General features: G+C 46.0%; 2 protein-coding genes across 2 annotated transcripts; one reads left to right on the forward strand and one right to left on the reverse strand.

Annotated features, from left to right (window-relative positions):
- Positions 1–4,265: 4,265 nt before the first annotated feature.
- Positions 4,266–6,153, forward strand: H6S33_008732 (uncharacterized protein; the record flags this gene model as incomplete). Its single annotated transcript, XM_044840187.1, has 10 exons — positions 4,266–4,438; positions 4,497–4,556; positions 4,774–4,878; positions 4,978–5,070; positions 5,260–5,373; positions 5,462–5,657; positions 5,714–5,754; positions 5,815–5,853; positions 5,971–6,030; positions 6,099–6,153. 10 exons carry the CDS (start codon positions 4,266–4,268, stop codon positions 6,151–6,153), a joined length of 936 nt encoding a protein of 311 aa, XP_044687588.1.
- Positions 6,154–7,641: 1,488 nt separating this feature from the next.
- On the reverse strand, positions 7,642–11,464 carry H6S33_008733 (uncharacterized protein; the record flags this gene model as incomplete). Its single annotated transcript, XM_044840188.1, has 6 exons — positions 7,642–8,863; positions 8,919–8,932; positions 8,990–8,995; positions 9,049–9,596; positions 9,657–9,818; positions 9,997–11,464. 6 exons carry the CDS (start codon positions 11,462–11,464, stop codon positions 7,642–7,644), a joined length of 3,420 nt encoding a protein of 1,139 aa, XP_044687589.1.
- Positions 11,465–11,912: the final 448 nt, after the last annotated feature.

Genomic DNA, 11,912 nt, shown 5'->3' on the forward strand with positions numbered 1-11,912 from the left:
GTCGTACATCGATCCTACATGCTCTCTACATGACCCCACATATTCAACGCAGGCAAGCAGGTGGGCATCCTTACACCTACATGCAGGGGTCGTTCGTTCGAGGATGGATCCGGACATTAGGCAGCTGGGATCGATGGGTGGGAGGCTAGAGTAAAGTATGTAGAAGAGTAGAAGTCCATCTATAGAGCGCTATCCCATCCCATCCCATCACCACCTCGCACATTGTCCGCACCGCTGGTGGTCGCAGTTCTCGCAGTCAACCGTCGACATCTCTTCCTCGTTGCTGCAGTTGCAGCATTTCCATATCGTAGCTGTAGTGCGCGCGTACGGTCCTGCCCGTCAACAACCTCGAATAAACCCCATCGATCGAGCAAAGGGGAGCTAGTCAATTACCAATAATCGGCATCAGCGCCGGATACACATCCTCGAGCGCGTGCTTGTGTTTATTTTCGAGACACATTCTTTCTTGTTGTTGACGTCAACTTGAGAGGTCCTTGCGGATACGGTTACTGGGGGGACAAGAAGAAAGCATCAAGTCGTGGTTTTTATAAACCATACACTCTGCTACTGACTAAGGGATCCCCCCGGCGCCGCCGTGTGTGGGTGACTAGATTTATGCAAGGCCCATCCACTTTGAAACAGGACCTTTCGTTCGTTCGGCCAGCATATGAGTCCACCTGCAACAGCCTGGAATCACGTGCTGCGACTGTTCCTTTGTCACTGGTGTCGATTGGACGGGTGCTGCAGGCCAAGCTTTGAGGCTTGAGTGGGGGAGGCTCCAGAGTCCAGGGCTCATGGGGAGTTGTGAGACAGATGCTGCGGTCTTATTGGCTGCAGGGCCTTGCCTTCCACATACTGTCATTTGTGTAGGCTGAAATTTCTTGACAGTGCGGTGATCAACCAAGTACTCCATAGAAAATTTTTAAATGGCTACCTACATGTAGTCAGTGATGGATCTCTGCCTACATGAGAAATCTTAATTACGAACCTTAATCAGAATATAGATCTTATTATTCAGGGCGTCGCGGTTTTATAAGAGACTGAAGAGAATCGCATTGTATGATTGATAATTATTAACGAGCTAGAACAGAAGGAACAAGCTCCTTTTATAGTGAACAAAGACGTTGTAATTAGACACGTCTTATCAAGACAACCCTTGACACAGTACTAATATTAATGACAGATAGAAAAGACTACAAAATAACATTATCCGAACACGCTGGGCATCATACTTAGAGTCAGTCAGAGGCGGGCTTTTGGATACTTGGCCTACAACTTTATTCTAAGAGACAGCTACCGGGATCTCCATACTTAAGTAACTACATATACCGATACCGATACCTCTATAGCTAGTCTGCCAGGTCACTATGTCGAGCCCTACAATGACTAAAGGGCCCATAACCCCCCGTGGCCATGAGTGCTGAACGGATCGACAGTTGATATTCACGCCCAATAAACTGCACTGATTTGACTGCTAGGCTATCGATCATCTCCATTTATACTCTACTGACACGCCTAAGGACGTTATCTATGCACCAGCAGGAGCGAGCGGGCATCTTGTTCCAGCAGGACTAGCCTAATGGAATCATCTCCAGGACCCTGGCGGGTGCTTTAGCCCATCTCTCTGCCAATCAACTTGAACGGTCTGATCGATCTTTGATAGCTATCTATAAAACAGAGCTAGTTATCATCCCGGCTCGTTAATGAACCGCTCAAGCTGTCTCTACCCCCGTTGACGTACTGTCCGCAACATTTGGAACCATAGCTCTTCAGACCCAACATGCTACACAGGACATGGCCCATCACGCTCTACCTCTTGAGACAGCACGGGCACATTCCCCGCCAGTTCGATACACTATAACCCCCTCGCCTTGAGAGTTCAGTTGTTCGCAACCATCGGGGACGGCAGTTGGTTTTTGCACTTGTTATGCTTGGTTGATTGCAAATAAGATCTCTTGGTCATTTGTGAGCTCTGGGTTGGCTGTTGACAGCTATGGTCTAAACTTCGAGGCAACTTCACGCAGGGAGCAGCAAAACGCCCTCACGCAGGCAGCGGTAGCCTTAACTATCACCTACTTTCCCAACCACACGGAGATTCAAACCATTCGTCAACCACACCTTCTATCCAGACTGAACTGGGGCGCGCCCTCTACCCTAGTTGACCGGGCGGAGTAGTTAACGGCAGGGCAGAAAACAGGCGGCCTAGCTCACTCATCAACAGATAACTGGTCTTTCTACTTCAGCGGATAGTTTCCCCGGTTAATTGCTGAGCACTGCTTCTTGGTGAATCCTGCCCCAGGTAATTTTGAGCAAAATAGAAATCATCAGTAGCATGCTTTTTGCACGGTCGATATCGCTCGTTGATGCCGTTGGGACTTGGGTTGTCCTAGGTGGCCTATGCTATAGAATTGACATTAGCGTTGAACCTTTATAAACTATTGGGGCCTATAGCTAAGCGTGCCAGCAAAGCTGTGGATCTATGGACCTATAAACATATCGTCACTGTTGGAAACGTCCAGCGGGTCTATATCTAAGCAGAGGAATAAGACATATCCTAGCGAGAAGTCGAGTTGTATCGTTAGTGAAAGGCAGTCTATTCGTACCTTCGAATTAATTCTAGGCTGACTGAGCTTGATCATAAACGAAAGCGGCACCTCCCTGCGTATCAAAACACTAATCGAGGATAAAAGCAGGTACTAACGGTGGTAGAAAAGAACTATTTGGGCCTTAGTCTAGATAATTATTGGTATTACGGAGATCATTGTTATAGTATCTGTCGCGCTTTGCTGGACACTTCTTCGGCAACGGAAGAACAACTTTGTATCAAGAGATCTTCATAGACATGTACGTCCTTCATAGTTCTAAGGGTTCAGAATCACAGATAAACAAACTTCCAGTTTGGCCTTGTCTAGATCTACAACCTAGATCTCTTGCTTGTGCTAGGGAGCTCGGAAAGCATGTATATCATGGCTTGAGATGTGATAACCATATACAGGAGTTAAATAAAACCTGCTAGATCCTTAATTCTAGGACTCATATTAAGAGTATAGCTAAAAAGGATTGATATAAAATGAAAGGGTCCACATCTGCTTTCTAGCCTGGGATCGGGAGCGCCAGCGATGTTCAGCATATCTGGTTCCAGTAAGAGTGGCCACTGAGTGGGCAGTGCTTGCGGATGGGCTAGAGCCCAGAACCGTATACACGAATGAACTATCAATCAATAAATCAAACAATTAGCCTAGAACCGTTGTGGTCGTACCATTAGACATCAATTATCACTCGGTTTTGACGTTTGGCGCCCCTGCTTGGCATGAGGATTGAGGATCAATGTACAAAGGCTGTTGGTCGATTAATTTCTACGAGATCGAGGGGAGGTTTTCCCGCTTTTAATAGGGTGCTTTTCAATTCACGAATGTGACTGCTAGTTATAAAAATGAATCAATGAAGGCATTTGCTACAAGTAGCTATGGCCACAAAATTCAAGGCGTTGAATAGATAATTCATTTACAAAAAATGTCTGGGGAAATTAAGGCGCAAAGGCATGTATCTATCGATCCCTTCTTTCTAATTAACACACTTACAGAAAGCTTTCTTGATGCCTTTTCAGAATTAATCGCGAGTACTTACTAGGTAGCCCACCCGAAAATTCTGCAGTTAACGATCACGGACTCTATTACGCTACTGTTGCTATCCTCTAGCTAAAATCGATAGATTAATCATATCCTCGACTAGCTATCGATAAGCAATAAGTCAAGACTTAATATAAGACTGTAACTGATTGGCGTATTTCTTTAGTATGCGCTGTAGGTGGTAGAAACAGCCATGACGGACATAATATTAGGTATGTTGGAGTCAGAAAATGGGGCATGGGGGAAGGATAATTTGGTAGAATAAAAGAAGTGAATTCCCATGTTGAACGTAGGAAAGCAAGCTAGTAAACCTTAATTCATTCCTATTACATTACCCGTTGAGGGATCGATAGGATAGGTTACGTGTAACTTAGTATTAGTTCCCACCATTAACGAGCCGTTCTCTTACGTCAGGAGGGACTAAGAATGAGAAGAGGATAACTTTAATCCTATGGGAATGTGATCAATGAAGGCAGCAGTAAAGGCAATGTTAGAAGATATCTTTACAATAGACATTCTTCTTAAATGAAATATTCGAGATCTCTCTCTTACCCAACTACTTTGAAAAAGAATTTGATTCGGTTATTTGTATTAATCACCAGTGAAGCTTGTTATTCATTCAAAAGATAGAATTCTATGGAAAGATGTCGAATGAAAACTTGCGATACTTTAGCTGGTACATGTACTTACTTACACTTGTCATGTACATCTTTCTTACACTTAACCTTTTTTCTTTTGACCATCCAACTATACCCGACACTTATTCCCCACATCCTTCTTCTCTCCTTTCCAACACAAATTTTCATCAAGTACTTCATCCACTTATCTCTCTCTAGCTTCAGTGTGTACTCACATCAATTTTAATAGTACAGAAGTTGAATCAATTGTTAAATCACATCTCTCTACACCACCGGAGCAGCAGAGACGGTTCTTGCTGGGTTATAATTTCTACCCCCATACTCATCTTGATATCATCTAATAAACAGTAAGTAAGATGATTTCGATTGATTGGCTTTAACAGTATGAAGTCCCTTCACAAAGCACTATGTGTAGGTATCCTCTCGGTACCATCATAGTTTCTTTTATGGACAAACTATTTCGGACACTGACGTCTCTAGGATAGATAGATGATTCCAGCCTCTAGTTTTCTGGCTGCTTTCATCCCTTCTGCAGCGCTCGTGAACTTACAAGACCTTCTACATTCGAGCAACTGTTGGGATAGATTACAATATGGGGCCCTCGAGGACAGGTATGAGAAAAATTATCTTTCCTCATCTCCTATTCTTTCATACAAACTTTTATTACTTCGCTGAGTAATTTCCCCACATTTTGACTCTCGTCGAAATAGAAGCTTGAGCAAGGCCACGCGCCCTATGGCAAACAACAGTTGCTATATCGAGCTAATTCCTAGGCACGATGGACACAAGGCCAAAAATTATAAGTAGGAGGATGTTAAAAGAGATGAAGTTAAGTGCACCAATGATCCAAAGTCGTTGAGGCCCTTGCATGATTTAAGTGCCGCTACTTTCACTGATTCATCTACTCCGATCCTGTAGGACCTAGGGCTGAACCCGTTCACCCACAGGTCTAACTAGCACGAGCCTATCTACTCCTCAAACATCTCAATCAGAGTAGAGATAATCTCTACGCCATTAATGTGGCTTTCGATTGGTTTGATAATCTGTCTTAAATATTCCCTGCAGGTTTATGGGTCGAGTGATATATCATGCACAAAACTACACAAGTACCAACGCCATCTTCCTCCTTGATGTCTTACCCGTGCCGGCTCCTGGCATCTACTAACTTTCTGAAACGGCTGGAGCGCTTGAAAGCTCAAATATTCTTGGCAAACGGGCCAGAAAAGAATGCACTCAATTACTTGTCATTTCTTGGCAAATAAGAGAGACGTATGAGTTAGACCAGAAATGGTTTAGCAATGCGTGTGCCAATGATCCTGGGAGTGGATTACTAGGACCTTTGGAAATTTGTGTGCACCAAGAACACCACGGCGTTGTTGTGACGTCAATCGTGAGTATATACGGAAATAATGCCAGCGATCGTTGAATTGAGTTATATATCGCCAGATAATTGGTAGAAACGCTGGGAAAAAGCAATTGAGAGATATGTAGGGTGGAAAAGTCCAAAAAATATCTGTGTGATAAGGAGCTAACTACTGAGCCTGTAGTTCGATATATACTTTTTGCGTTATCCCCTGCTTGTGGTGGTGGGTACTAAGGACCTATGGATGACCGTATGTTGTAGGAACTTCACATTGATGAGCATTTCTCCCTCGGGCGAGCGGGGTGAGAAGAAGGTTTATTAGAAATTGACCGGAGTTGAGTATCCGGTCAATGATTGAGGGACTACACTCTACGAGGCAGGCAGACAAGACAAAGTCTTGGTGAATATGCGGAAATATTTGAAATGGACATCCTAACCGAAGAACAAATCATTAACCCGTCCAAATAGTAATTTGTTGTCTCGAAACGTCGATAAAAACGGCAATCATCTTCCAGGATTATGACGGTGGTGTTGGGGTGTTTCCTTTCAACTCACTCGGCATATCCCATCCGCCCGCTCGCAGGATCAACAATGAGTTGCGCTAGGTACAGCATCAAGGATCGCCGGGGGGTGTGGATTGATGACTGTTCTGTCATAAAGCAGCATTGTCTGGTTCGCTAAGGATTTCCCCTTTCTGCGTATCCGGTAATTGTTTCCTTTACTCTAATTTTCGGCCGGCGAGTTGATGTGTTGAGTGGACAGGTTATTACTCGTACGGTAACGGAGTGCCGATATTCGAACTGTAAAGTTAATCCTGGAGGCATCGGGAAGGCCACCCCAAACATGGTATGATTGTCATTACCACGCCATCCCGGCGGGTGGCTGCTTTTGATCGCCGCATCGTCACTCCACTTAATTCGCAGAGATGGCACAGTACCAGCCAGTACTCCTGTACGCTGCCTAGAACTGGAACAACCTAGCTAGGATAGGTGTCTCGGTACAAAAAATTATCAGCACAGCAAGTTTTATTTGGTTCTGATACCTCCCAAGACATCACAATTCCAGTTCCCACGTAACTGGAGTAAGAGTACATGAGTTGTGATGACATGTCAAATCCCGGGATCAGTCCGAATCCCATTTAACCAACCAACCTAATGAAGCATATTTCAAACCCTGGAGAAAAGAATGGAATTAATAGAGCCAATCTAAAGATAGGTAAATTAAAGCACACAATTTTATACTCCCGAGAGAAATTCCGCAAAGCCAAGAGATTCGAGAAGAAAGCCCAGAAATTCGAGAAGGTGAGAAATCTAGCCAAGTAAAACAATCAAAGCAAAATTCAAAGCTAATCATCCCAATCATTCCTCATAACAGACAGAGACATATGCAGCAAAGAATGGACCATGATTTTTTGGAAAGAGCCGAAGGTACCTTTGTTCCCCCTTCCCCGCACTTTTCAATAACCCCCCCTTCCTTCGACCTTCAAGAAAAAGAAACTCCACGCGAGTATATACCCCTAAATGAAAGAAAATATGACACAAGAAGGGAAAAATTAATAGTTACAGCGAATGATCATTCAAAATACAAATCCTCACAAACCCCATACGCACCCTACTACACCAAAGCTTCTCCTATACCCATAGGCCAGATGAAAGGTAAAAACAAACATAATAAAAAAAACACCCAGAGACAGATGGGAAAAGAAGAATTATGCACTAAGAAAGTCCAAGTAGATCCAGTCCTTGTCATGAAGAGATAAAAAATGAAAATGCATCAACCTTCGTCATGAGAAAAAAGAAATAAGACAAAATGCCACCAAACATACCCAGTTATAACACAAAAAAAGTCCTTCCCACCTTCCCCCCAAAGCAGAAAAATAATAAATAAAAAGAAAACCCTTATAGTACCAAGATGCAAAGAATCCCAAATGCAAAGCAAAAAAAAAAAAACGAGCCCGTGAATCAGGCAAATATCGGTATATGTTAAAATCAAAGAAATGTATGTTGTCGTATCACTCGGTCACTGTCTTCTCTTTGGTCCTTCCTCGCTGACCGCTTCTCGAGCTCTTCTCTTTCACAGTGCCACTACTGCTTCGGCTTCTCCTCCTGGTACGTGGAGGAGTCTCGGCGGGACGGTCAATGGGCTTCCGCGAAAGCTCAGCTACGGTGACGCTTCCGCTACGTGGCTTGGTGGCCTTAAGCGGCGGCATCACAAAGCCCCCGTCCCCGTCACTCTCCTCGCCCTCGTCACCACCATCGTCATCTTCATGAGCAGCTTCGTCTGCCTCCTCATCAATATCGAAATTTGGGAAGTTATTAAAGTTTTCGCGATAAGGGGTTCCTGGACGCTCTCTGCGTAGGTATTCATATATGCCGTTTTCGCTCATGGGTTCTTCCTCCATTAGACCGGCAATTGAATTTTTACGGGAATATCGACTGTAGTAATCACTGCTGATGGAGCTGGATTCAGAAAGAACACTGGGTACTGAGGGGAAACTAGTCGAGTTTGTCAAACTGGAACCTGCAGTTGTTGCGAATTGTTCCTCACTGGAAGATGACACAAGATGGTTATCGGGATTTCCATGGTGCGGTAGCACCGATGGGGCCACATTATCGTCAAAAAAGCCGCTCCGGACTTTACCATCGATTGCAATAGGTGGTGTTGGGGAATCCGTGGTTGAGTAGTAATAATTCTCTCTTGTCCATCCAGGTGCAACGGCAGAGCTCGGTTGCGAGTACCTTTCCCGTTCTTCAACTCGAAGCATCCGCTTCTGCTGGTCCCGACGCCAGATACTCTCCATGGAAACATTATCGTCGGGGCTAGGAGGACAAGGCTGATCATCTACTGCTAAAGAACTGAGTTTACGTCTGACTTCCTCTGCTCGGCTCATTCTGCTTCCTCCCGGTGAAAAACGAGGCGATGAGTCTAGTGGAACTGTGGCTTCGATTTGCTCGCAAGTATATGAGTGCCGTCTATATTGAGGAATCTGCACTTGCAACGAATGATGTGCATATGCATAGAAAGAATGATCGCCACGCAAATGTCCAGCAAGTGCATCTCTAGCCCTCAACGGGCTCCCTTCCCTGCTAATGGGATCCTTCATTCTATCTCCATTCTCAGAAGATAATCCACCACTTCTCATCCTGCCCACAATCCTTTTCACGTCCCTAAAGAGTCCCCCACTTCCGTGCTGTGGCGACGCAATAGCTGGTGCACTTTCACCCTTGATATCACTAAACCGAGAAGTTGAACTTGTACTTGGTGAACGATGACCAGATCCCGACTCACTATGCGCATGACGTCTAGGCGTAGCGAGAAGGTTGATAGATGGTCTTCGCCGTAGCTTGCGTCCCTCATACCCGGGGCTAGTTCTCGCATTAGGGTTTGGTGTATCTTTGGAGCTGTTGTCATGACTAACCGGCGGCTGAACGGTATCAGTAGATGCAGTGCTTCCAAAAGTTGTCATTGATGGACGACGCTCCTCATTCCATGTCGGAGCGCCACCCATCCATTGCAGTTCCTTTTCCTCGTCATCCTTCCATGCATAATAACCTTGCAGGTGTTGCTGAGCATCTTCCGGGTCCCATTTACGCTCAGGCCTTTTGTCCTTCGAATCCTTGAAAGAGGTGGTTGAAGCCGCATCGGCTGTGCTGCTAGCCCTTTTGCGAAGCCCCCTGTACCATGCCCCAGCTCTTTTCATGGCACTGCGAGCACGGTGAAGAACACCGGCACTGGACACGGCCTTTTCGACATCCTCAACAGTGACCTCAATTCTGTTTCCATCAGAGATCCTCTCTGGATCGGTGTCATCCACCCATGCGCAGGGGTCAGTGATTCCATGAAGAACCCAGGGATGTCGCTTAACCTCTTTCAAGGTAATTCGCTTTGCTGGGTCTTTGATGAGAAGACGTTTCAACAAATCCTTCAAATCCTCATCAACCGGCTCAGTCTCCATCTCAAGAAGCTCTTCGGCGGACGGTGCGGATGATTGGGCTCCAGAGCGTTTTAATTTCTCGGGCCGAATACGGCGATTAGGGATCATTAATTCCTCCTTGGCGATAACTTTTAACAACTGAAACTCGTTGTCCGCCATAAATGGACAGCGGGCAAACAGTAGACAGTACAAAGTGACGCCGAGAGCCCACACGTCAATAGCGCTTGTGATTTGAGGGCGTGGCCCCGTGGGATCTGTAAGTAATCAAAGTTAGACCCCTGAAGAAAGGTAAAAAGACGATATCTGTAAAATAAGACTCGAAAATAACAAGACCATCCGTGCAGCTAGGAGATGCTGCAAATTAAGAAATAGCTGCCTGGAAAGGAAAAAGAGAAAGAAAAACTCCAAATCAAGAAAAAAGGTTATACGCACCAATATGGCACAACTCCGGAGCGAAGAATGCCGGGGTCCCAGCAGTTTTGGCAAGCTCGATATCGTTCTGTTCCAAACCTGTAGGCTCTTCATCCGCGCCGGTACTTTCGCCATCGTCATCATCCCTAATTGGTCTTCCAAGGAAGCTTACACCAAAGTCGGAAATCTTGACACGATGATCTTTAGTCCATAGAAGGTTGGCCGGTTTGATATCACGATGAATGATACCATGGTAATGCAGATACTCAAGACCAAGTACAGTGTCGCGAAATGTACTACGAGATTGCTCGATTGTCAATGCGGGAATGTAACGCTGGTCATCTGCACTATCCCTGTCGGAGTCACTGTCGGAGGAGTAGCCGGTCACAGAAGGGGGTAGTTGCTCGGTTTCCGAATCCAAAGGAGGTAAATCGGCCGAAGAGGTAGGCGGGAGTTTCGGTAGCATCGGGGGAGGGGAATTCTGTTCGGACTCTTCAGAATCCCCCGAGGGGGAAGCAAACTCCAACGACCAGAATTGCCCTGTCTTCCTTCTCCTGCGCTTCTTTTTCTTGGAAATGTCAATCGCTGCCATCTCGCCTCTTTGGGCCAACTCCCTTGACTTCCTAGTGTCTGCGAATTCCCTACGCAACCGCCGGCGTTCCCTACTCAGAACATCCGGATCTCCTTCCTTTCTCCAAATGATCTCGCCCAGCTGAACGTACTCCAAAATAAGGTAAACCTTCTTGCTTTGCGGGTCGTCAATAACTTCAAGGAGCCGAACGACATTCTCATGGCGACATTTCTTCAAGATTGCAATTTCCCTCCGGACTTTCTTCTCTGATTCCCCATCACCACGACGGCCAAGCCGAGGACGCCCCTGCATCCGCTCGACGATCTTGATCGCTACCAGCTCGCCAGTTTCGATGTCTGTCCCAAGCTTAACCTTGCCGTGCACTCCACGGCCAATCTCATCTATTATCGTGTAGTGATTAATAATCTTGCGTCCGGAGACCGGGTCGAAGTCAAGTCCAAGCACATGTGTTTCCTTGACAGCTGGTGCATATTCTGTCGTCTGCTGCCGGTATTGGGACTGGATAGGGTGTAGATGCGGGCCATTTTCATATTTCCGCGGGTTCTCCGGAGGAGGCGGTGTGTATAAACTCGGTGATGAGACAGGTGTCGGGGGGGTAGGATTCCGGCTGTGACCTGTGATGTGATTATGTAGTGACCAGATAGAAGCTGTAGAAGTATGCCTAGATGTTGCAGCGGATGTGTTATTTGAGTAGTTGTAGTTATCCATTGTGCCATACAAGGGCGAGTTGTCTTCACCGTGGCATGCCCGAGAAGCAGTTTGTGGATGATGTGTATTAGAGGATGAAGGTTGTGTTGAGTTGTTATGGCTTTGTTGTTGATGGTGATTCTGCTGCTGCTGTGAAGGCAGAGGAGGATGGTTGTTATTATGATGGGGGTTGTTAATGTGGGAACTCATCGTGATGCCCTTTTTGTCAATGGCATCCTGGGGATGAACGGGCTACAAGAAGGGTCCTGGGTTTCCTTTTCTTTTCTTTTTCCTTTCTATTCTATTCCCGGGGGGCAATGGAATTCGGAAGGTGTACGGGGAGAGATCAGACGAATAGAGGTTGGGGGAAGCGAAAGAGGGGTTAGCTGGTTAGCCGTGGAGGCGGACTAGACGGGAGACAGAGCTTTGGTGCGACCGGTGGAACAGTGGACGCAGGTAGATGTAGAGAAGTAGGTATGTAGAGTGGTGGTGATGGTAGTAGTAAGGTTGGGCTGAGGGGGGTGGGAGGGAATATGTGTGAGTGAGGAATATGTGGTGTGAGAGTATGAGTATGTATGTGAGTGAGTAGTGTGTGAGAGTGTGTGTGAGTACTGTGAGTGTGTGTGTAAGAGTGTGTCTGTACAGGAAGAGCAGGAGG

The sequence above is a fragment of the Morchella sextelata genome (genome assembly GCF_020137385.1).
Source record: "Morchella sextelata strain SCLS chromosome Unknown scls_28, whole genome shotgun sequence".
NCBI classification, from domain to species: Eukaryota; Fungi; Ascomycota; class Pezizomycetes; order Pezizales; family Morchellaceae; genus Morchella; species Morchella sextelata.